At 38.5% G+C, this 25,605-nt stretch overlaps 1 protein-coding gene and 1 pseudogene across 1 annotated transcript; both read right to left on the bottom strand.

Annotated features, from left to right (window-relative positions):
- Positions 1–17,905: 17,905 nt before the first annotated feature.
- LOC145219635 (uncharacterized) lies at positions 17,906–18,733 on the bottom strand. The gene is made up of 5 exons (XM_080086969.1): positions 18,728–18,733; positions 18,430–18,608; positions 18,299–18,392; positions 18,086–18,221; positions 17,906–17,934 (listed from the first exon to the last, which is right to left on the bottom strand). The coding sequence occupies exons 1-5, from the start codon at positions 18,731–18,733 to the stop codon at positions 17,906–17,908; spliced, it is 444 nt and encodes a 147-aa protein (XP_079943095.1).
- A 90-nt stretch (positions 18,734–18,823) lies between these two features.
- On the bottom strand, positions 18,824–19,951 carry LOC145218991 (uncharacterized; annotated as a pseudogene).
- Between the last annotated feature and the right edge of the window lie 5,654 nt (positions 19,952–25,605).

The raw sequence follows: 25,605 nt of genomic DNA, 5'->3' as shown, positions 1-25,605 counted from the left end.
TTTATAATCTTGCAAATAAAAGCCTTGAAGCATTTTACTGAATCAACAAAATTTTCAGCTCTTCCGGCAGTTTTTTTATTCTACTGTGCCAACGTTTCGATGTCCCATACGAAACACCTTCATGAGGGTAATGACATACATTGCAAACACAAGTTATTATAAAGCGAAAAGGGCGGCGAAACACACACAAAAAACGCAATGCGCACCAATGGTCGTGTGATAACACCTGGCTCAATGGTGCAAAAGCGACCGATCCGTTTTAACGTTCATCGTGTTGGTGTGAGAATGTATGTTCTACGACTCCAGGAAACCTCGCTTGTGAAAATCGGTTTCTCTCGCTAACACCTAAACTGAATGTTTGGTGGTAGCGACACGTGAAAGTTTTGGAAAAGTGGTGAAAGTTTTGCGGCAACGCAAGGTAAAAGAACTGTTTCGAAAGCAAAGGAAAAAACTAATCACTATGCTCAAAGAGCCAATTAAACGTTACGTAATTTTCTTTAATTTTTCGTCTGTTGTTCGATGTTGTCGCCAGCAACCACATACATATTTTAAAAAGGAAACCCGACATCGCCATTTGTTTTTCTGTATTACCTTGGTGGAAATTCCTAAAAAAGAAAATTTAGACATGTGCGAAGCCAAATGGCAAAGGATATTAGAGGCCAAAATAAATATATAAGAAATGGTCCCTCGAGTGGGGTAAAAACTCCATCGGCACTCACCGCTGTTGTTATCTCCCTGCATGCGCGTACCTGTTCTACGTTTTTTCTCGCTCGATCCGGTGCCCAGAGTTGCGCTTGTTTTGTTTTTAGTTTGGTTCAGTTAGCTTTGGCAATTAGTAACAGCATCCCCTGTGTTATTTTGTTTATACTTTTTACTGCTGCCACATAGGCGAAATATATATTCCCTAATTAAACCAAATGATTCTGTTTTACCAATAATTTTATGTCCTATTGGTTTTATTTACTCTACTGTCTATAGAAGTTTTGGTTGTTATATGTGACACCTATTTGTTTGTAGATAATTGCACTTTCTATTATCCCCCACCGTTTCAGATTTAAAACTATATAGCCAAGAACAGCAGGAAGAAATCTTCAACATGTAATAAATACAATTAAACATGTTATTTTTTAAGACAAATGAAGCATTTAATGTGCCAGATGATGGGGAACCGTGGCAAACAACTAGCTCTGCTGAGATATGCAGAGAAAGAAGTTGCTCAAAAGCAGAGCAAGAGCATTTTTTTCCTGGCAAGGGTAGGAAATTGTATTAAACCCACTTAAAGTTCTAAAGTACTTGTTTCCATGTGATACTTACAGCAAAAAAAGTTATTACAATTTGTATGCTTGTCTAAACATGTTGTAATATATTGACTAATTTCTTGACAGGACCACAGGATGCCTCAATCTTTTATTGTGTAACCCTGTGGTTTGTATGCCACTATTGCTTTAAGACTTTTCTTACTTTGTGGAGGACCTCATTTTAAAGGAACATGGCCTATAGTTTGCAGGCCTCCCGCAAAAAAAGGGTGCACAGACCCAGCAAGGTTGAAACCTTAAGGTGTTTTTATTTAATTCCTGTGAAAAAAGTCATTCTGCTGCAACTATATCCAGTGTTTTTATACACTTTTCCGTTCTGCACCATGCAATAAAAACAACACGGTATTTGGCGTATTGTGCTTTGTTACTCTTGGCAACAACATACTAGGTGTGTCGTGAAACTGCAGTCGTACGTAACACGGCAGGTGTGCAGTTAGAAAACACGTCTGGTGTGCTGCTCAACGACACGGCAGGTGTGCTGTTCGACGAAACGGCATCGTGTGCCGTGTGTTGTATACGGCTTCCAAATTGGCATTCTGTTGGATGTCAAGGGAGGTACGAATAAGATCGTATGTGGGCGGCATTGAAAGATGTACAAACAGATGTACCATGTTATTTTGCAAGGATGCATTAACACATAAGGTACATTTTGTAAGACTTACGTTTCTTTGTTATTATCAGTTTTTTGCTGTAGTACTTAATTTTTGGTGCACGAAAACTACATGACTTCCTAAACAGAGAACCAAGAAAGAAGAGCTGCGTTTTCGATTTGGCAGTTGTTACCATTGAACATGAAAAGTTGCAAAAACATCCCCACATTAAAAATGATGGGGGGGGCCTGGGTACGAACGACATCCCCAACAGTCTCAGTGGCGTTGGTTGGCCAGAAATATTCCCATGAGTGGACATTGACCACTTGGGCTATTTGTTATTGTATAGCTTGTTTAGGTAACCAATCTGCTAGTTAACTTTCCAGTAAACTTTCATCTTTGCAACAGATTTGTCACGGTTTGTAAATATTGGGGTATTGTAGCGAAGTTGTTTTTATTAAGCGTGTCCGGTTGAGAATGAGCCGTGACACGTCAAAACGAGACAGTTAAACACAACGCAGGAAAAAAGGCAAAACGAGAAAAAAGGCGTTTCTTGCAAACGTAATGCGTGTCGTCACCACACAGCTCCCCCCAGAAACGACTTTTAAATTTTGCGAGGACGTCCCCGTTTTTATTTGGGGTTGGCAAAGGCTGCAAAACATCAATTATTGCTGGCTTTAAACGGTCAATAGACACAGTTTGTTGCTTTCCCCCGACATCTAAAACAAAATATTTTTCATTGCGCTGTTGAACCTTAAAAGGACCTTCATAAGGATGAGTTAGTGGGGGTTTGTAAGAGTCCTTACGAACGAAAACAAATTGACAGCGTAATAACAATTGCGGTACAGAATGTTAGGGTTACAATGGTGTGATGTTGGCACTGGTAGCAATCTCGACAGTGCCTTGCGCAACGTTCGCACATATTCGTTCGGCAGGGGTTCTTGGTGTGTAGGTGGAATGAAATCTCCTAGAATTGGTATGGTTGAACCGCACACCAATTCTGCACTGGAGGTCTTCAGATCTTCTTTGGGTAAAGTGCATATACCCAAAAGCACCCATGTTAACTCGTCGCACCAATCTACGTCTGTAAGTCGTGCAACTAATGCAGTCTTGAGGTGCCGGTGGAAGCGTTCAACCAGGCCATTCGCCTGAGGGTGAAATGCGGTAGTGCATTGATGTTTGGTGCCCAACATTTAGCAGACTTCCTTCCACAGATTGGACGTGAATTGTGGTCCTCTGTCTAATGTGATGAGACTGGGAACTCCAAATCTGGCGATCCAGTGAAAAGCTATTGCCCTTGCACAACTAACGGCTGCGGCTTCTGCCATTGGAATTGCCTCCGACCATCGTGTATAGCGATCGACTATTGTAAATAGATACTTTGCACCTCTTGATTCAGGCAAAGGCCCGACAATGTCTACATGTATGTGGCTGAATCGTATGTTTGGAACAGCAAACTCTTCCAGTGGCGCCTTCACGTGACGATGAATTTTCGACCTCTGACATTCAATGCATTGCTGCGCCCATAATCGAACTTCTTTGTTAATTCCATGCCATGCAAATTTGTCGGACATAATCTTCTGCGTAGTACGCACAGATGGGTGACATAATCCGTGTACAGCATCAAACGCCTTTCGCTCCCAGCTTGAGGGGACTATTGGTCGGGGAGAACCGGTGGATATGTCACATAACACAGTAGTTTGCGAAAGACCAATGGGAACATCTTCTAAATCCAGCGATGTCACAGCTGTGCGATGTTCTTCAACTTCGTCACAATGTTGAGCTTCTGCTAACCGATGGTAATCCAAATCGATTGTTTGTTGTCGAACTGATGCCATGTATGACCGAGAAAGGGCATCTGCTACGACGTTGTTCTTGCCTTTTATGTGCTGTACATCAGTTGTATATTCAAAAATATTTGTCAAATGCCTTTGCTGTCGAGCTGACCAAGGTTCTGCGTCTTTTTTAAAAGCAAATGTCAATGGTTTGTGGTCGGTGTATGCTGTGAATGCCCTTCCTTCCAAACAATAGCGAAAGTGTCGAATTGCTATGCAAAGCAAGTAGTTCTCGGTCGAACGTACTGTATTTCTTTTCAGCTTGTCTTAATTGACGACTGAAAAACGCAAGAGGCTCCAAGGAGCAATTTACCTTTTGTTCTAGTACCCCGCCTACAGCATGATCCGATGCGTCCGTGGTTAATGACACAGGTGCTTGTGGCTGCGGGTGAACAAGTGTCACTGCTTTAGCTAAAGCATTTTTCGCCTCATCAAAACTAGACTGCAGTTCTTTTCTCCAAACCAACTGTTTGGGCTTTTTTGATAGAGCTTTATAAATGGGTAGCATAATGCTCGCGGCCGAAGGAATAAAGCGGTGGTAGAAATTTACCATTCCTGCAAATTGCTGCAGACCTTTAATTGTGTGTGGGCGTTAAAAGCGTTGAATGGCTGCTATCTTGCTTGTCAGAGGTTTAGCTCCGTTTGCATCAATGTGATGACCAAGAAACTCAATGTGAGTTTTACCAAATAAGCATTTATTTAAATTAACTACAAGTCCATTTTCAGACAAATGCTGAAAAAGCTGCTCAAGATGAGAAAGATGTTGCTTCTTAGATTTACTTGCTATCAGAATATCGTCTAAGTAAACGAATGCAAAACTGAGTGTCTGGCAGATGCTGTCCATTAATCGCTGAAAAACTTGTGCGGAATTCTTCATACCAAATGGCATTCGCAGAAACTCGAACAAACCAAAAGGCGTTATAACTACGGTGTTTGGAATATCTTCTTGTGTTACTGGTACTTGGTGGTAGTAACCCTTGACCAAGTCTATTTTGGAAAATATCTTTGCGCCAGCCAGACCTGCAGAAAAATCTTGAATGTGTGGCAGTGTGTATCGGTCTGGTTCTGTTATCGCATTTAACCTGCGATAATCGCCACAAGGGCGCCAACCTGTACCATCTTTAGGGACCATATGTAAGGGCGAAGCCCAGGGACTCGCTGATCTTCGAATTATTCCCATGCTAGCATTTTTTTGAATTCTTGCTTGGCTATGACCAGTTTTACAGGAGATAAGCGGCGAGCCCTTGAATGCACCGGCGGTCCTGTTGTCAAGATGTGATGTTTGACGTTGTGTTTTGGCGGCGTGGAAGGTAGAGTGGATGCTGTAATCACCGGGAATTTAGAAAGAAGCTTCGTGTATGCGTCTGTGTTTAAGGCAATGTTGTTCAGCTTGGGGGCGGCTTGCTTGGCGGCATGCAAAGGAATGCTCGAGAACAATCAAGGAATGTGCGCGCAAGAAATCAGCACCAAGGAGTGGTCTACAAACTTGCGCCAACGTGAAATTCCAGGAAAACCTTCCAATTGTTAAATCCAATTGAAGTTGCTTCTTGCCGTATGTGTAGATGCGGGTGCCATTGGCTGCTTGAAGCTCTTTACCACGAGGGCAATTCCTACGCTGAAACGCAGGATAAACACTAATCTCCGCTCCTGTGTCAACCAAAAAACGTTGACAGGTATTTGTATCCCACACATAAAATAAATTGTTGATTTGGTCGGTCGCTGACGATGTTAGGAGCGACCGGCTGGTAAGTTTCCCTGCCAGCTGCAAGGTTTCTGACATTTGACCGCTTTTTCACCAAAACGGTCGTGATAAAAGCATAGTCCAGGCTGCGTTTTGGACCTAAACGTGTAGTTTCTATAAGAAGGTCGCAACAGGTGGAGTAACATTACCAGGTTTTCCTCATTGTGGGCCAGGTAATCAAGTAGGAGAAGAAACAGTAAATGAATTGGACAGAATCTGTCGTGAACACGACATCAGATACGGTGACCTCGGCAACTCAGCTTACTGGTTGCACAACGACGCAGACGACAAACTTATTGAAGATCTCTCTACTGTTCGGGGGGTCGGTAGTGCTATTGTTAGTAGTATTTTCCGGTTTAAAAGAGCTGTTGCACCACATATGCCACCAGTCAAGAATTGGGGAATAATTCAACGTGTTAACAAGGCTAAACGAGCTAGAACTGAGCAGGCCTCCAATATACAGGACGACCAGGTACGAGGAGATATGAGCAGAAAAAGGACAACCCCCCCTGTAAGTCAAGTGGACATGTAGCGACTACGTCATAATTTGTGCAAACCTTGCAATAGTTGTTTACCAAATTAGCTGGTTTTACTTGCTAAAATGCTCGAGTTGATAATATTCCCTGTTACAGTTAAATTAGGAGGTTGTTCGACCTTGCTATCTGGTGTTTACCCGCTTTAATCGTATGTTTTGGTATTGTGCGGTAAATTTGGCGCTGTTTAGTGTGTGAGAAAATGTGCAAGCGCCAACGGCAAAAGCATAGTTGTACAGTTTAATGTCACGTGTTATGAATTTATAAAACGTACCGCTGATGTAATGGCTCATAGCAGTTTTAGTCCTACCGCAGTTAACTCTTTGGCTTAGTGTTTAATTACTTGCATTGAAATAATGTGTTGGTTGCTAGTTAAACTTGAATTTATATGTAAATGTTATTACTATTAATTTCTAACGACTTGTTTTGTTTCCCAAACATTCTATTTGAATAAGAATAAGCATTCTATTTGAATAAGCATTCTATTTGAATAAGACATTCTATGTGAATAAGAATAAACAAATTTGAGGTACAAAACCCTTGTTTGTCGAGACTCATGACATTGATTGACGAGGTACAGTCTGAAAGTGAGGACGAAAGTACAGGCAGTCGTTACCTGCCACACTTAATACCGCTTGGCGTGCCACCGCGCCGTTCGCTGGTTTTCTACAGAAACGTATACAGAGACTGGTGCGCTAGATTCTTTGATCTAGTAGACTATTTCGAACTACCTCCTAGAGAAGAGTTCATCGAAGGTGTTTTGCCTAGAGACATTGCCGTGCAAATAAGTTCATTCAATACCAACAGAAGTTATATCACTACAACGTATAGCTTCAATCAACTAATCATCAGAGATCCAGACGAGGCTGATCTTTATCACGATCTATACGCTATACGCAAGTTTACCAACATAAGCACGGTGTTGCTAAGCAGGTTACGAAGGCCATTTACTACACTCTTGTACCCACAGACATGATGAGTCTGGAAGATGACGAAATAGATGGTGATGATTATGGGCCAGCAGCTAAGCAGGCTCGAATGGGAACCGGTGTAGAGGGTAACCCAACTTCAGGCAATAGATCCAGAACTGTACCCATACCAATAAGACCATTGATGAGAGGGTACTGTGAGATTGAAGTAAGAACAAAAGGATTCCTATGGTTCTACACCAATGGGGGCACAGTTAGAGGGACATTCCAACCGTGGCAAAACTGGATAGGCAATAATAATTACGACGGTGGAACAGGAGGGTCCAATGCAATAACGTTACCATCTCTACCGAATAAAAGCATCGTAACCTCATCAGTAATCGGCAGACAGATCAACCTGGGTCTAGACTACAGAGGTACGCAGTCAGGTAGCAGATGGCGGTTCACGGACATCGGTGGGATCGGGACTCTGAGTTCTACCTCGCTGAGCTCGATAACAACTCTGTACAACACGTACGAACAAATCAAGTTCAAGGATTGGGAAATAACCTTGTGGCCATGCGTCAGCATGAATCGACTCCACACAGCCAATCCAGACGGAGGAGGAAACGGGGGAAGAGCAAGCCCATTGATATTCATGGACATTGCGTGGGAAAAGGATTCTCTATTGCGGGCGAACCAATTCGACTTGGGGTTTCAGGACTCCAGCATGACAGGAGCAAACATCAATGTGTACGAGTTTCCCCTAAGCCACAACAAAAGCTTAAAAAGGTATCAACTCGGAGAAGACTTCACTTCGATACCGATGCAATTCATGCAGAGGGATTCACATACAGTGGGGATGACCAGTACCAACCAGACAGCAGATACAATCAACACAGCATTCGAAACCCCATGGTACGACATTACCCAATGTCCAGCACCGATCTCGAAAGCAATGCTGACACAGATGGTAGTCTATGCAGACTCGGTGACAAAGGACCAACAAGCAGCCTCTTACAAAACCACAGACGACGGGTTCGCAGCAAAGGAGGACAACTACATAGCAATTCCTTATACGATGTCAGCAAAAATCTGTTTATCAACGACCAAATGAATATATTTTATTTTACGTTTTTTGTTTGCATGATTTATGGTTCCGTTTATTTCAGTTTGCATGCTCATTAAAAATATGTAACCTTACAGATGTTTCCTTGCAAAACAGAGACTGATCGAATTATAGATAATTATATAACAAAATCTGAAACTGAAACTGCTAGTGAGCATGCCCGCAGATGCGAACGTGAATGTGATTGGATCCGAGAGCTGTACGAGCGAGAGTACAAGAAGCCGCAAATGGGCCATAACAACAGATGTAGATATAAATGGAGAAAATCGCATCCAGAGCGGCCCAACGTTTGTCTTATACTGGGGCCCAAGAGAGCAAGGGAGAAGCGCCAATCCGCATACCCATGGCGTATTCAGTTGTGTTTGTCAGACGCCCGGTCAGCAACCTTCACCAAGGACCAAAAGTGCGGTTGTCAGAATCTTGCAGCAAATGGGTGTGAAGGTTACGTACATAGCCCCGATCAAGGACATGGCGGCGTACGTCAACTATGTGTACAAAAGCGATCGCTCAATGATACCGGACCAACTCAAAGATTTAATTACAAGTACGAAGCACAGCACGGCAAAGGGTTCGTCTCATTACGAGACAATAGCCAAAGAAGTGGCAAAGAAATTTCAATCGAAACCCAGCATGAACCAGTACAAGGAAGAACTCTTCAAACGGGATTTCTCCTTCCCGGAATTGCTTGCCAAGCGAGCTTATAACACAGGTAATTCAATGATAAAACCAGGAAATTCGCCAAGGTGTCTAGAAAAATGAAAGACAAGATTACCAAAAAAATGCCACTGGAAGAAGCAACTAAAATATTTCACAAGATCACCAGCCAGGCCAAGAATATCAACTGGAATGGGGAAGAACTTACAGTAGAAGACTTGAGGGTTCTCCTAATAGAGACAGCCTTGGAATTAAGAAACGTGGAAAGTGGTGGAATCGAACACGCACCCCACTTCTTGTTACACAGGGCAGCGGGAAAGGGGAAGACCTTGTTAGGTCAGTTGCTGTTCCCAACAGAAGTTGCGTCGATACTCACCAATGACAGCCAAGGAGTCGGCCAAATGGCATTAAGATTTCGCCATAAGATGTTAAAAATAGACGACGCAGGACCGGCCTTTTTCAATAACGATGCTATTCTAAGTGCGGTGAAGTTCATGTTTCATAACACCTGGTCTGCAAAGACACACGGGGACCGCCAGGATAATGAAGCAACATGCGCTTACATTACAACGAACATGACACACCCGTTAGAGAGGATCGCAAAGTCAGAGGACATACGTCCAATGAAGAGAAGGTTTGTGGAAGCGGAATGGATGGAAGATGCTGAACCACCCACCATTGCCAAGAAAATGAAAATAGAGAGCAGTTTAACGGACGTTTTGGACCTAAACGTGTAGTTACTTGTTTTAAACAGAAAAAAAGATGTAGCCTAGATTTAATGACTAGGAGCTTACAAAATTCGTTTAGTAATTTCAACTATCCCTATTTAATAATGATTCTCGGTCTTATGTATCCAGTATTTTAACTGATTTGAATTATTTGATTTGAAAGGAAAAAAATTATTTGATTATTTGAAAAATTAAAAACTTTTATTTGATAACAGCCCTACTAGACTTTATTGCAATAAAACATGACATCACTGTATTTTGCCGACGAAAATGTTTGTTATTATTTTCAAAATATCCTAAGTGGGTTGAGGTTTCTCCACGATAGAAACATCGCCCATCGGCCGGTTTGGAACATTCAATCTGCTGTCATTGTGATAAAACCATTTTTCTGAACACCTTTTTCTGTTTTGAGGGGATGAAAGTGAAAAAAACATTCTGGTAACAATGCACATGTTGCTGTGTTTAACAAGTATGATGATGTTGATTGGTCCAGCTTACCAGAAAGGTATCACAACTGTGTTCACATGGTGTTGGATCCAAATGTTGTGAACTCTATAAGTGCATCAAAATCGAATGAAGAAGCTGTTACAAATAATATTATTTCAAGTTTTTCGTTGTGTTTGAACACAACTGTGAACTCGCCCACTGTTGCGAATGAAGACACTCCACAAGACAGCAAACCATCCGGAAATTCAACGATTTGTTGGTTGACATAAAAATGTGTCGTATGATGTAACATCCTAAAAAGCTTTGGAGCAAGGTATCCAAGACCTTGAATCTATCAAACACATTTCAACATTTTAAGTCTGCAGATTGAAACCCTGTAGCCTTGAACGCTCAACGCTGTGGTTAAAAAACCTGAAGGCTTGAACGCTCAACAGGTTTGGTTCTAAGAACCCCCAGTTTCATATGGCTACTGGCGAGGCGTCTGTGTTAACAAAAATGGGTTGATCCTGAAAATACAAAAACAATGCCATCAAAAATCTATTCTGCAGGTATAATAGACAAATACTTACATTCTTATTTGGTGGGGAGGGTTGATCCTGAAACTACAAAAACAATGCCATCAAAAATCTTTTCTGTAGGTATAATAGGCAAATACTTACACTCTTATTTGGTTGGGAGGGTTGATCCTGAAACTACAAAAAAAATGCAAATTTATACAAAGATGCAACAAATACCTCATAACATACTTACATTTTTGACCTGGGCTGTTCTTTCTCTTTAAAAACAGTGGTGTTATAAGCTATTAAATAAAACATCCTCTTGTTCTTAAATTTTGTGAATTGCATACTGTTAATCAAAAACTTACTTTTCTTCAAAAATTGTTTTTGGGGCAACCATCTGTAAATAATAATGCATTATATGCTTGGTCCTAAATTGTTATATCATCTGTAACTAACTTTGTCTTCTTCGAGATCTTGTTCTGTCTGAAAAAACGGTCTGTAAATACATTATAAAACATAACATAAACACTTGTTCACTTACTTTGCATTATCTTAAATTTGTTATTGGGAATAAATCTGCAGAAATACGAAATAATGTTAAACCATGTAGTATAGAAACATAAATTTGCCCGACGCGGCAGTTCTTAAATTAGATATTCATTTTCTAAAATGCAATAATACTGATTAGATGTTGAAGGGAATTTTACTGCCCCATCGCAAACGCCATTCTTTTCTCACTGAACTATTGCCATTTTTTCGCGCCAATACTCCTTCCACCTATCAAAAATTCCCACACCAGGCGCCAGCCAAATTCCAGTGTTAGTAGCTCTACCAAAAAATCTAGGCAAAGTGGTTGTTGTGGTGAGTTTCATTGACACTTGTTTACCCTGTCCAACTGAGATGTAACCCGACCCTTATTGCTAAAATAATTTTGGAAGATTTTCCTCACTTTCATCAGAATTTCTTCCTCCTTGTATGTTTTGAAATCCTTGTCCCTTTTTTTGCCGCCAACTGCCATCAATAGTGTGACCGCGTCGATACTCACGGTCAAAATTTATTACTTAAAATTAATTAATTTTTGCAAGCAAACAGGATGGAGGACTCAAATTCACAAGATATGACTCAAAGCAATGCAAAACAAGCCTCGTAGATTTTTTTGTAAATAAATTACGAACAAAAGTATGTTTTTTTTTGCAGAGGTGAAAATGCAAGAACCTTGCAAGAATTTGATTTGAAACTTTAACCCAAATTCAAAAGGTTGGTAATTGCGTGAAAATTTTTATTTGGTTTGTCAGTTTTTAGTCCCAAGAAAACAAAATCGCTTAAGTCTGAAACTTATTGTGGGATGTACAAAACTGCTGAAAATGCTTGACTTTGAATGAATATCTTACCTCTTGAACGAATGGGGGCAAATAAATCCTGTTTAAAACTTGCAAGTACTCATCAGCAATGTCGAATGCTAATTCCGGTTTTACTTTTTTGAGAAACATACTTAATGTTGTACAGTTGCTAGAGGTTTTTTGGCTGTTTCTTAAGTGTTGCATTATGTTTCACTGGCTTTTTTCATTACTTCTATGTACGCCTATTTGGAAGGAGATGGGTCTTTTACAATTCCAGTTTGTGTTTCAAGTATAGTTTTTATTCTTCTTAAGTTTTGATTTATAGCTTGCAAGATGAATTAAGTCTTCCCATAAAGGTTGTGGCTCGATTTGTTCACATAATGTTTTTTATTAATCTCAAGTTTTGTTACAAACAATGTTTTTTTTTTGTAAACAAGTTTCATGTTTTTTTAGAAAAAATAAACATGGGACAGTGAACCTGCACCACAGTCATCTATGTATTGTGACATTTGTCCATTTTTTATCTCTTCAATTTATTTTGTTGTCCACAACACAGTATGTTCTTTTTTTTTCATTTGTTACTTTGGAAAACGTTTGAGAGTTTCCAGCAAAACTATCTTTGCCCTAGCAGTCATAAAATCTTTTGTTTCGTTTTAATTGGGGGATAGTTGTTGCATCATTGAAGTGTTCCTCAAAGTTATCTGTTTGTTGATGTTTGTGGAATAATTGCTGCTCACTGCTTTCGGATTGTTGTTTACTGATGGCGATTTTGCTTGACTTTTATCTGCCCTTTTTATTTACAATAACAAATGTGGTTTACTGCTCCCAGACTTTACTTTTTTTTATTCTCCATCTACATCAACTGAATATGGTTTACAATCAGATTTGCTGTGGATTAGTATTATCTGTTTTTATGTCAAAGTCGGATTGAATTTTCACTACAGGTGACGTATTGACTTGAACTTCTTTCAGGAAAACAAAATTATTGGCTTTAAATGGCTGCTCAACACAACTTGTCCTGGTCCACATTATTGTACCTAAAGATCTCCCCCCTGAAGTTTTTGAACAACTCCCTACTTTGCGGGTGTTTGTTGAACTCCAAATATCTAGTGGCCCAGTACTTGCATAAAAGAATCAAAGGCCACATGTAATGCTGAACTTGCGGCATATAAATGTATGAAATCAGCATAAGGACCAACTCTTGTAGCTTTTAATGTGAAGGCGTCACAATTTTTTTAAATTTAGTTAGTCATATAGAAGCAGCTTTCATTTGTCATGGCTTCGATAGGTGGAGACGGGGCTGTAACAATTTAGTGACAGGGTGTCACTCGCTGCCTGTCACTGACAGGCTGTCCCAGATTCGTGACAGGTTATCCATGATTTTGTGACAGGGTGTCCCTGATTTAGTGACAGGATGTTGCTGATTCGTGACAGGATGTCACTTATTTAGTGACGGATCGTCACTTGTTTAGTGACACTATCAATGATTCGCTGACGCTCTGTCACATATAGTGACTGTGCGACACGGATTTACTTTTCGTGTCTAATTAACATTACTTACTTGGTTTTGTGGAAGTGCAAAGACGTGTAGTTTTTTACTGTTATTTAGTTTCAACCCAATCTAATGACTCGTTATAAAACAATGTTGCTAATAGCAACAACAAAAAAAACGAAAAGGTCCTGAAAACCGGTTTATGGGTTTGTTGCCGGTCGTGGCCATAAAGGCCCTGTCATGGTCCGATCTGTGAAAATATATGTCATTAGTATGTATGTAAAGAAAACAAAAAGCATGGAATGATACAGTACATGGGTTCAAATTTAAACTACCATGGACACACCAATTGCCACTTTGAGTTGTTACAGTTTTAAAATCTAAGCTACATTAAAAGCATTCATTCATGCTTGTTTGATTTCAAACATGTTCTGAATCATATAGTGATGAATTAATTAAGAATCATTACAAAAATCATTATATCTTAGTGTAGGTATGTTACAGTGCAAAGCATAGTTTTGAAATGTCCCCAAAACAACTGATAAACCTCACAATCTCACACTGTGACCTAGTTTATGGGTGTTTCCAAACCAACTGACTATGTTAGCTTCTTTCTAAAACAACAGCTAGGGACCTAAATTAAACAGCAAGTACTTGACTGAGTAAACAAGTCAGAAAATAGTGAGCATAAAATCAAGATATACTTGTCTATGGATATAGAGCCTAGCTTTGAAATCTCTCTAAAATAACTGACCCAATGAATATTCCTATTGGCGAGCAACAGTTCTTGTTCAAATACATTCTATAACAATATCTAAGTAATCAAATTAACAGGAAAAACCTTGACTGACCGAACAGATCTTGTAACAACAACCTAATAGTTCTGTAAAAGCTAAACCTACAGTCATACAGCAAACAGAGTTTCCAAACAAACTGTTGCAACATACCTTTTTGGAGCAGTGTCGATAGTGACATGATGAAGTCTTTCCTGATGACATCTTAAGCATAAGTGATTATTACCGTCTGACGGTAACTACCGACACCTGCTGCAACTTGGGACAAAACTCAGTGTGACGTTTCCCGTCTGCAGTATTCTCGGCCAAATCAAGTTTTTTTGGTGCCAATATTTCAGTGCCTTGAGCCTCACAGAGTCAATTCCAACACACTGGCAATGATACCATCGCCAACAACTGTCACATCCAATCTATTGACACAAAGAATGTTTTATGTAAATAACAAAGTATTTTAACAAGCACAGTAGACATGAGGAAAATGGGTGTCAATGACAAATATCATTTTAGATCACATTATATACGGTGTATTTACAAACATCAGTAGAAAATGGATTTGACTTGAAAAAAAAATTTAATCTGTAGTTGTTTTATGCAAAAATCTCCGGTCAATTAGATTAAAGCAGGGGTTCCCAACCTTTTAACGACCTCGTACCACTTGGACGCTCTGTACTGCCACGCGTACCAACTAAAGTAAATACAAAATAGACAAACCTACAAATGTGATAGTCTAAAGTTGGTAACAAAATGGCAGTTACAACTTTTTCAAAATTTTTTTCTTGCCTTTCCGATCTATTTTTAGCTTACAACTAACATAATTTAACGCTATTTGTAACTTAAGCTATAAAACAGTAGATGATATCTATCAAGAGCCATCATTCGACATAATTAACGCCCACTGTCCCACAGCGTTGTACGGCTTTTCAAAGCAACTGTGCTTCTTGTTAACAATTTACATGACCTGTATTTTGAAGATCGTAATGATACGAAACAACAGGATTAGTTACGTAACAATAATTACAGGTTTCGGTGATTTTTTTGTAAACAAACCAAGATAAAAGATAAAAAAAAAATATCAAGTTGTGAATCCAGGTTTTTGTGAACAAAACGGAAGCTACTCGCGTACCACCTGAAAAACCTTGGCGTACCACAGGTTGGGAACCCCTGGATTAAAGCAATAAAAAAGTACACACCCAATTTCCATCTGTGGTGCTTCCACATTGAGCACATAGATCCACAATGCTCTATAAAAATAACAATAATACAGTGCCAGCTATATCAAACCAAATTATAGCCAATGCTTAAGTAAAATACAGAAAATAACAATTAAATAACAAAAAGTGGGAAGTGTTAATTTTCAAATAAACCTACCTGATTCATTTAGTATTTGCTGTCCAATTTTATTTCTGAGAATTAACCATAGCCCTTGGGGAACTAGGAAACATTACTTTTTTGGGAATATTTTTCCTGCAGCTATCCATCAAACATTCAGCAATCTAAATGCATTAAAATTTCAATTGTGGCTTTCAAACATGCATTAAGTTTTTACCTTTAATACAAACATTCCACAATTGTGTGCATCAGTTTGCACTGGATGGTTTAGGCTTTTGTATGTTTTTATTTGAAGATACTTGTCATCATCATTAGCATGAAGTGACAAATATGTTCTAAGGTTAAAAAATATGATCTAACAATGATACAAATGGCTTGATAAGTAAAGTTTTAGAATCCATTAACTTAAATTTTGGTATTGCATCAAATCTTTGTTCGAAGTATATGGATCAATTTTGTACACAGTCTCAGTTTTCCAATGGACAAACTACAACACAAGTAATATATTAAAATTGTAAGCAGTACATAGGCTACGGCGCAAGTGGCTGATGGCAGCATGCCTGTGACTGCCCGTCTCTTTCCGGAGGCGCACGTTTTGTTCTGAACCTTGCAGTTTTTTTTTGTGGCGTCAGTCATTCTTATTTGGAAACTGCGCTGTGTGGACCTTGCTTAAGAAAATATATGCTTCGAAACTGACTGACAGCTTCGTAGTATCAGCAGAAAAGCTCACAAGGTTATTTTCAAATCGAGTACAACACCGTATTATAAACGCGACAGTGCTGGTTATAAATATATTAACTTGGAGCGTTGGACATTTAATTGCAAGCTTATTACAAAATGTACACATACAACTTTTTACTCTTTACCAGAAGGTTCCAGTGATTTCCGTGTATGTCGTATGCTCCCATAATTCCGTCATACTTTGAAAATGTTACCTGAAATATTACCATTTTCTTAATTTGTGTACATAATTAAAATATAACTGAACAAATATAGTGAGATTACATTGTTTAGTGTATTTTGACTTGCCACTTTAAAGTTGTTGTCCAAAATACAGTTTACAACAAAGGAGTCCAAAACAAAACCAAAGGTTTTTGCGCACAAGTTGAGTGCATAATTCATCACCTGCAAGAAATGAAGACATATCATGGTAAACATTAGTATGAAATTGTTGAAACCACTGAACATTAATCACATATTACCTTAAATTGTAAGTACTTACTTCTCCATCAAGCCAGTTTGTCTCAGCTAAGGTGCAAAACGACGAGTGTCGCAAAATGGACACACCCTTATTACACGATGCAACAATCATATTGTGTTTTTTCTCTTCCCACAACTTCTTTGCAACAAAAACCAAGGGGGGAGTGGGACAATATTTCCCTGCAATAATTTGTTTCTTTGTGTCTGCATTGCCCAAATTAACATCTTGGACTGTTATTGGATCTTCGTTTTCACTTGGAACTTTCTCATTTTTCATTTTAAAGTTCTCAACTGTGCTTGCATCTTTTATTTCAATGGGAACCTCCTCAGTTTTTTCACTTGGAACATCGTTATTTTTCATTTCAAAGGTCTCAACTGTGCTTGCATCTTTTATTTCAATGGGAACCTCCTTAGTTTTTTCTCTTGGAACATTCTTATTTTTCATTTCAAAGGTCTCAACTGTGCTTGCATCTTTTATTTCACTGGGAACCTCCTCAGTTATTGTGCCAATATCCTCATTAATTTAAGGTTCTTAACTGTGCCTGAATCTTCTATTTCACTGTTTTTACTTGGAACATCCTCAGTTTTTTCACCAGTTTCATCATTACTTACTTTGAAGCCTTTTTGTTAATTTGCATCATCTGTAACCTATTATGTGAAAAAATGTTTGTACAAGTGTACGTTTAATTCCAGACATAATGATGACAATATTAATGCTATCTTTTAGTTATTTAAGTAGCAAATTGTTAATGTTTAAATAGTACAGCCAGGATGCTAATTAATATTTCATTAAAGGTAATCAAGTTATAAACCATTTTTCTCCAAAACAATGCTGTATGCTGTGCCCCAGTTAAACATGTACAAACAAGCATATAAACATGTGTGACCTGCAACCCACCTCTGGAAATTGTGATGCTTGTGTTGTTGAGATTTTTCTTTTTTTGTCAGAACATTCAAGTCTATTGTTTTGGGAAAGTTCGACTGTCTACACATAAAAAAGGATATATTATGGTGTAGAATAGGAGTGGGAAACTACATCCAAGTAAACCATTTTTTTGCCCGACAGTTATTATCACAAATTACTACATTGACCAATTGCATTTTTCTCTTGCCCACTTTGCTAAGACTTGAAGCTAGTGCGATTTGTCCAGTACTTCTTTTGTATTCGCACAGCACATTGTGTTGTATAGGAGTTTTTTTGTATAATAAACCTTTATTACAGAGCTACACATACCCTTCAGGAGAGGCACAACAGCACCATCAGTTGCATATGCTAGATCTCCAAATTGGCGTTTTAATTTATTGAAATACTTTTGGTTGTCACCTTTGTTTCGCAAGTGGATTGAGAAACGACTCAGAAATAAAAAAATTACAAAATCCACGCCGCAAAAGGAATATCTGAGCAAAATAGAAAATGTTACCATATTGAAAAAACAAGCACAAAGTATCCTGTATGCGGCTATGTCTGCGTTTCTTTGCTCAGACATTCCAATATCCCTAAAACTCTTATGTATCCCTTTCTTTTTGGATTTATTGTGAAACGCATCACATAGGCCAAGATCAATGTGCACTTTAGGTAAAGTTCCATTTTTTTCCATGTCTATATTATTGCTGTTCAACTCATACAACATTCCTCTATTCGAGAAAAACATTCCCTTGCACCTTTGCTCCCCATGCAAATCAACCTAAAAGCATCAAATACAATCACGGAACTGTATGAAAACATGTAGGCAAATATTAGCAGCTATTGTTCACAACATACCTGTGACGCAATATCAGAAATCATCACTGTTGGTTGTGTTGCAAAAGAAAGCAAAGCGTCAATATAATTCCTTGCACTTTCCGGAAATGAACTACTCCTAAAAATAACACCCAATATTTACCACAATCAACCAATTAAAGTAATGAAAAAATAGTGATCTACTTCCACATTTTTTTATAACACGGAAAGCCTTTGGAAAATATTCTTTGAATATTACCAGCTCTGTGAGATTATTGATCATATCATCAGCACTGCCAGTGCTACCAACGCCAAAAATGTTGCAAAGATTTTTAAGCGCCTTGGCTGAGGTCTATCACAAGTTTGGGAAAGCTTTATTTCCATGCTGAAATCAGTTGACAATCTTTAAAAAAAAAATATATATTTCGCTAAAAAAGCATCTTCAGTGTCTAATAGTTCTTTAACAAACACGATCATTCCACAACTGAAAGCCTAGCAGACTAAACTGACTGTGAACACGCAAAGCAATGAAAGATAAGAAACGCACGAAAGATAAAAACCGTAAAAGGCGAAGAAAAACACACGTCACTTACACCTGGGTAAAACCATTTTTTTAATGTTAATTTTTGCATCAATTTTATTTAGCCATCTATCTTCGGCTAAATCCAGGTCCGCAGTACGAGGTTGTTCGACAAACACGACACAGTAACAACTTTCCATTGGTGGTTTCTTTGCAAACTCGTTGGGGTGACGGTCTTTGAAGTGGTGCAAAAGCGCCGTCCCGTCGTTGCGCTGCGAAGTGTCAAACTTCGCCCAAATTACACGGTGACCCGACCACCCGGTGGCTAATCGATTTTTGGTCTGGCCTACATATTGTTCTTGGCATAAAAGGCAAGTGGCGACATAAATGACATAACTCCTACATGTGAGATGTTGTGAGATCTTAAATCTCCGAATCGAGGTTTGTAGATATGCGCTACATTTAACCATGTCGATTTTGTGGTTTCCATGGCTGCCACCTAAGGCACAATGACCGCAGTGGTAGCACCCTGATGGGGCGCAATGACTCACTCGCCCTAACGCGAGTTTCCTAGGGGATAAAAACAGTTCTTGCAGTGAGGGTAGTCGTTTGTAAGTCACCATACAGTTGGGTTTGAGTACCTTTTCTTTATCTGAGAGGCGCAGTAGCGCTGGAAATTCCGTGTCCCAAACGAGTTTCTTTGCTCTTTTACTTACTGTCCTTGGAATGCCTTGTGTATTGATGGCGCTGTTCCTTCCAAGCGTTTGCCTCTTCTATTACAGCAGCGGTCATTCTTTAACGAAACCCGAAGCAGTTTGCCTTTAACTGCAACCTTTTCAGACTGTTGTTGTAATCCGGATACAACTGATTGAGGTATCTTAAGCGATTCGCTTCAGCTCGTATAATTGAATGAAAAGTAGCAGGCGGATGGTGCGATGATCCATGTAAAAACAGTCGATTGTAACTGGTTGGCTTTATGTAGCTGCACGTAACAAACCGATATGGATGTGCTGGCGTTGTTCTGTGAAGCACATCAAGAAATTCCAATGTCTTCTCATCTTCATTTGTTTGTAAAGTGCGCAGGGTTAGTTTTAACCCAAATCGTGCAAATTGATTTTTGAGAGCATTGATAATTCGCTTGGTAGAATTTTCACCGACGCAAATAAAAACAATGTCATCAATGAATCTCTTGAAGATTTCCGCCTGAGACAGAAAAAGGTCTGAAGAATTGGCTGAGGTCTGAAGAATTTATGTATGAAACATGAAGTGTGTAATTCTCTTTTAAGTTTTTTTCTTACCTGGTCTGCATTGAAAAGGGCATCCAAAATGTCATCCTGAGAATTTTTTTCCTGTTTTTCCTCAATTTCTGTTTTACCCGGTTTGGAACGGTTTAACGCTGCACCTTTCCTGCTTTTCTAGAAGATGCACCGATCCGTGGAGCAACTGATTCATAACAGATTTTTACTTTCCAGGGATTTTTTGTCGGTCCTAACATTACAAGAAAATCTTTTAGTACGAAATCCTTTTTTTTGCAGGACATCGCATAAAAAAGCGTTTTTAACCCACCGAAAAATCCTCTGCCAATGATTTCCTTTGCATAACTCTCCCATGCATTTTCTATGTCAGTTTCATCATTGGGCGATAGTTGAAAAAACTTTTTTTACACATTCAACTGCCAAGTACAAAACATAAAATTATTATTCAACAAAAAACAGTTTAGATTTAGGAAGGTTTTCATTAATAGGCAAAATGTATTTTTTATTGCCCTTCTCTCACACCTTTAATGACCAATGAGCATATTGCATAAACCAAGATTTTGGGTCTGTCCAATTATTAAACAACCGAATAAAAAAAAGGGCTCGGGTGACTTCAATTAAGACAGTGGCTCAAATCGCCCATAACTACACTTGGAGCATATTAAATCAATCATGCTTTACAAAAAGATTCATACCAGGTCGGAGGCAAGTATTTTTCCAGTTCCCACCGGCTATAAGAATACCTGGATGTTAGCCACACTTAATGCATTGGAACCTATAATCAATTTCTTGCATTGTAATGAAATGATAAACTGCATTTCTTATGCAGGACACTGGCAATGGCTGATCATCAAATCGAACTTTTAAACTTCTTTTTACAGCCACACGATTCTGAATAAAAGAGAAATACAATCAATTCATGTTACACAATTGAAGTTATTGCTATAAATATTATGAAAAGTTGTGTTACAAAGGGTTTGATTTCAAATCCAGTAACCCAACACAAATATGACTGTTAAAAATAACCACAGTTACTAGGAAATGTATTTTTGAAACCTTTATTCCTTTGATAAGTTATCAAACAAGTTTAATAGTTATCAGAGTATCATTGTTGAAGTTGTGCAGACCAGATGTAAACTCTTGAATTCTTATATCCAAGCTACATTTACTGCACTTTTTTGGAAGAAGTGGGACACCTAAGAAGCAAACAACAACAATTTAGTGCTGAGCAATTTTAACGAAGAAAAGCCCTTACCCCGCCAAATACTTCCCACTCCATATATATTGCACACGATTTTTTCATTCCATTTGTCAACCCATTGCCACATGCTGGGAAATTTGTTTCACTTGGAGTAAGAATTTTAGTTGGTTTTGTTTCATTGCATTCAAGACTTGTGGGTAATGTCTCGGGTATACATTTTTTCGTCATAAAATATTCCATCAAAAATTTATCATTGTTAGTTAGTTCGAAGTCCAATGTTGGCCAAAAATTAGTTTTTATTTTTTAAATTAAAATTAAAATAGAATTCTTGACTATAAAATGGCTTCACCTTTTGATTCTGTACACATAGATCAACTACAAAACTGATTTTTTTACATCTGCCATACAATACAAGAAAATTAACCTCAAGCATTTTTTTTCTGTAGTCAAGGAAAAGTACACAGCACCCTACAATCAAACCTGCTCTGATTTTTTGCAAACATTTCCTCTTGATATTGGCGCATATACCACTTGCAGATTGCTTCATGCACACAAGATCTGTTGCTGCCTGACATTGGACATTGACATGACCAGTTACGAGTGAATGTATCAAAGGTAACTCTTAAACGCTTTAGCCTTGAAAAATACTTCTCCTTTCCAGTAAAAACCGAATAATACAGAGTCCTGGCACTGTATCCAAGTTCCTCGAAGTCCCCAAAAACAATCAGTGGGCATTTACACTCTATGCTGGTGTTAAACATTTCCATACATCTTTCTTTCGTTTCTGCTTAAATGATTTGCTTCAAAACAAGATCTTGTAAAAAATGTTCATCTAAAGTTTTTATCTCTGGAATATGTGCAAATGCAATCAATTTCTGTGCATAACCTCTTTTTCTTTTTTAAGCTTTTTCGTACATGGATGGGTGCTATTAATCCATGCTTAATCTTAGCAACAACAAAAAATCCCTTCATCACAATCCAGACAAATCGCTGGAAAAATGTTTACACCTTGCAAATGTTGCTGCTGAACATGTATTCTCAGGCTTGAAACTGTGCTAAATTGCTTCTTACAGTGTGGGCAAGACAATTGATTGACTGGGGCTGAAAAAAATTATTTATTTGAAACAAACTTTTGGCATTAGCCATGCATCTATTATATTAGAAGGACAAAAGGCCTTGAATTTGAAGAGGTCGTATTTTACATACCATTTTGAACAGATTTTTTAGGTTCAGCTTTCGGATGGATTTTTGCCTCCTGATTGCCACATTTTCCTGAAGTTGACAACGATTTTAAACAAAGCTAAACACCACATTTAGGTTTGATCATATTGTAATGTTTCATTGCTTGTAAATCAAATTCTGTCATACTTTGGTATACAAGTTAAAAATACAAAAACTAAAAGAAATAAAATGTGATTTACTTTATTGGTGGGTTATTTTAGTCATTATAAATGTTTTCTGCCACAAACACACTGCTTCACTCACAACACCCTTGTATTGAATGACCCCTAAGCGCTTCGGCTAACAGCAACGCAATAAAATACGCCCACTTCACGCCACATCAGTACAACGGTTTATGCACACAAAGATAACAAGTTGCAAAATGCAGTACAATTTGACACCCATACTTACTTAAGTGTGCTTGTGCTTTCAGGCCACTACTCCGTGTCAACATTCTTTTGCAAAAAGGGCAGTAAAAGTGTGAGCGAAACTTTGTATTGTTGGAGGTTTCGGGTAAGCATAGCCTTCTGTATGGTACTGAAATAACTGAAAAATAAATTACAATTACATTGTAGATGTGCTAGTTACAATTAACAACTTTTTTTCTTTGTGGGACATTTAATGCTGTATGGCAGGGGTCTCAAACTCATGCTGCCTTGAGGGCCAAAAACAAACTTTTCAGTAAGTCGAGGGCCGCTCTATCGAAACATTTCTTATAGTGTAACATGACAACGACAAAATTGCATGATTAAAAAGTAAAAGTTCATTAATGCCATTAACTGCATTAAAAAAAACAATATTGTCATAAATAACAAACATGTATTCAGTGTAGCAGAGTGAAAAAAGCCATTGTGAGTTTATTGCTTTGTGTGAAAACAATGGCATACAATGACGCAACAACCGTCATTGCTGATTTTGAACATCGGCTATTTCGATCATTCAATCAAAACTCTACATGTACCACCAACAGAGAAAGATTGTTTCGTGTGATTTCATTGGACAGGGTATTTCTAAAACTTATATCGAGGGCCGCACAAAAACTGTTGGAGGGCCGCATGTTTGACACCCCTGCTGTATGGGATGTGGTGAATTTTCAAATGTTCTGTCACTGTAGCATTCTTCGGTCTAAAATCACCGGCTGGACACAATGGACAGTAAGTAAGACTTGAAGAATATTGGACACAATGAAGAATATTTTCAACAAACAAATACTTTTCATTGGACATTGTTTTACTAATTGCTGTTTCTTAAACAATAATACTTACGAATGTCACAATACTAACTGCCGTTTCCTAAACAATAATACTTACAAATGTCAATACTAACTGTCGTTATTCTTGGTGACACTTAAAACCAGGGACACCCAAATTCGCAGCGACTTCAGTGACAGCCTGTCTCTGATTCGGTGACATACAACAGGTGTCCGTGACACATGTCCCAAACGTGGCAGGTGTCCCAAAAATGTCACAACCCCGGTTGCCTTTTCCATTGTAAACGCTGAAATCTTAAGGGCTCTACAGACATACTGCGTTTGCTTCAAGCGTTCGCGTCAGCCGTGCGGAACGGCATTTTATGCGTCCCGCCGCGTTTGGCGTCGTGCGGTGACCTTTGCACACAAGTCGCGGTTGCCGTGACGGCGTGACACATGCTGTTCAAGCGTTCTGCATTGACCAGTTGCTGGCATTTCAAACAATGGGGACATGTATTTGCTTTTGCTGCTACTTTTGCAACAACAAAGTCTCATAATATTGTTTTTGACACTTAATCTAGCATATAGAAGGTAAGCACCTATTTTATTTTAAATAATACATGTTTCTTGGGCTTTTAAACATGGTTGTTTTGGTGATTAGAGAATGGGTTCGAGAAATTCATTTGGACAGAGAGGAGTTGGGAGAATTTAATTTAGTCAAAAACATGCGCTCAGATCCAGAAAGTTTCCACAAATACTTTCGAATGGACAAAGATACTTTTGATGAACTGTTGCTGACAGTTGAACCACTTATTCACAAAAAGCAAACACATTGGAGAAAAGCAATATCACCAGATGAAAGACTGGCAATCACTTTAAGCTTTAAGGCAGGAGTAGGGAACCTGCGGCCCGCGCCTCAATTTTGTTCAGTATACAACATAGCAAACATAAATAAAATGTTAATGAACAAATATTTTCTTAAAATGACTTCAAAATTGTTGGTAATTTATATTGAATATCTTCACATCAACTTTATGACTTTAAACTTCTGTACAAATTGCCACACATTCAACCACTGTCCTTGCAGTAACAAATCATGCGCCATGTGGTGCTAGTTTTAAATTGATTTCAGAGCTATTAGTTTGCTGTACAAACTTTGGACCCTTTTATTGTTTTCCAAAAGTTTAATCTTGGAAAATGGCTACTTGCAAAAAAAGAAAGATCAGTGATGAAGCTAGGTTGTTCCAAAAGGAATGACAAACTCCTATTTTTTCGTTGAAATAAGTGACAAACCTGTATGCCTTGTTTGTGGTAAACATGTCGCAGCAAAGAAAAAATCAAATCTGCAGCGTCATTATGACTCCTGCCATGGTAATTTAAAGAATTTAACAGAACAGGCTCGGCAGAAAAAAGATTAATGTTCTCAAAGGAAGGTTAAAAGCGCAGCAAACTACTTTGCAAAGGTACTGCAAAACCGATAACGATGTTATTCAAACAAGTTATGCAATAAGAAACCTAATTGCAAAAATGCTAAAGCGACACATGGAAGGAGAATTTGTGAAAGAATGTCTTGTTACAGCTGCTAAGTTGTTAGCTCCGGACAAAGTCACATTGTTTCAAAAAGTTAGTTTGTCAAGAAGAACCGTCTCAGAACGGATTTGGGAAATGGGAGATGGTATTGAAAAGACACTGAAAGATAAAGTTCAATGTTTCCAATTTTTTGCGCTAGCCCTTGATGAGACTACTGACATTACAAACACAGCTCAGCTAGCAATCTTTTTTTCGAGGAGTAACTTGCGGTTTCAAAATAGATGAGGGTTTGTTGTCACTGGAACCTATGCATGGAACTACGCGTGATGAGGATTTGTTTGAAAAACTTCTATTGGCAATGCGCAAATTTAATCTTTCGTTTGAAAAGTTAAGTGGCCTTACAACAGATGGTGCTCCAGCCTTGATTGGTTC

This window comes from Phallusia mammillata, chromosome 3 (genome assembly GCF_965637545.1).
Source record: "Phallusia mammillata chromosome 3, kaPhaMamm4.hap1.1, whole genome shotgun sequence".
Taxonomy (NCBI): domain Eukaryota; kingdom Metazoa; phylum Chordata; class Ascidiacea; order Phlebobranchia; family Ascidiidae; genus Phallusia; species Phallusia mammillata.
The sequence above is the reverse complement of the archived record's forward strand: the minus strand, read 5'-3'. Positions and strand labels throughout refer to the sequence as shown.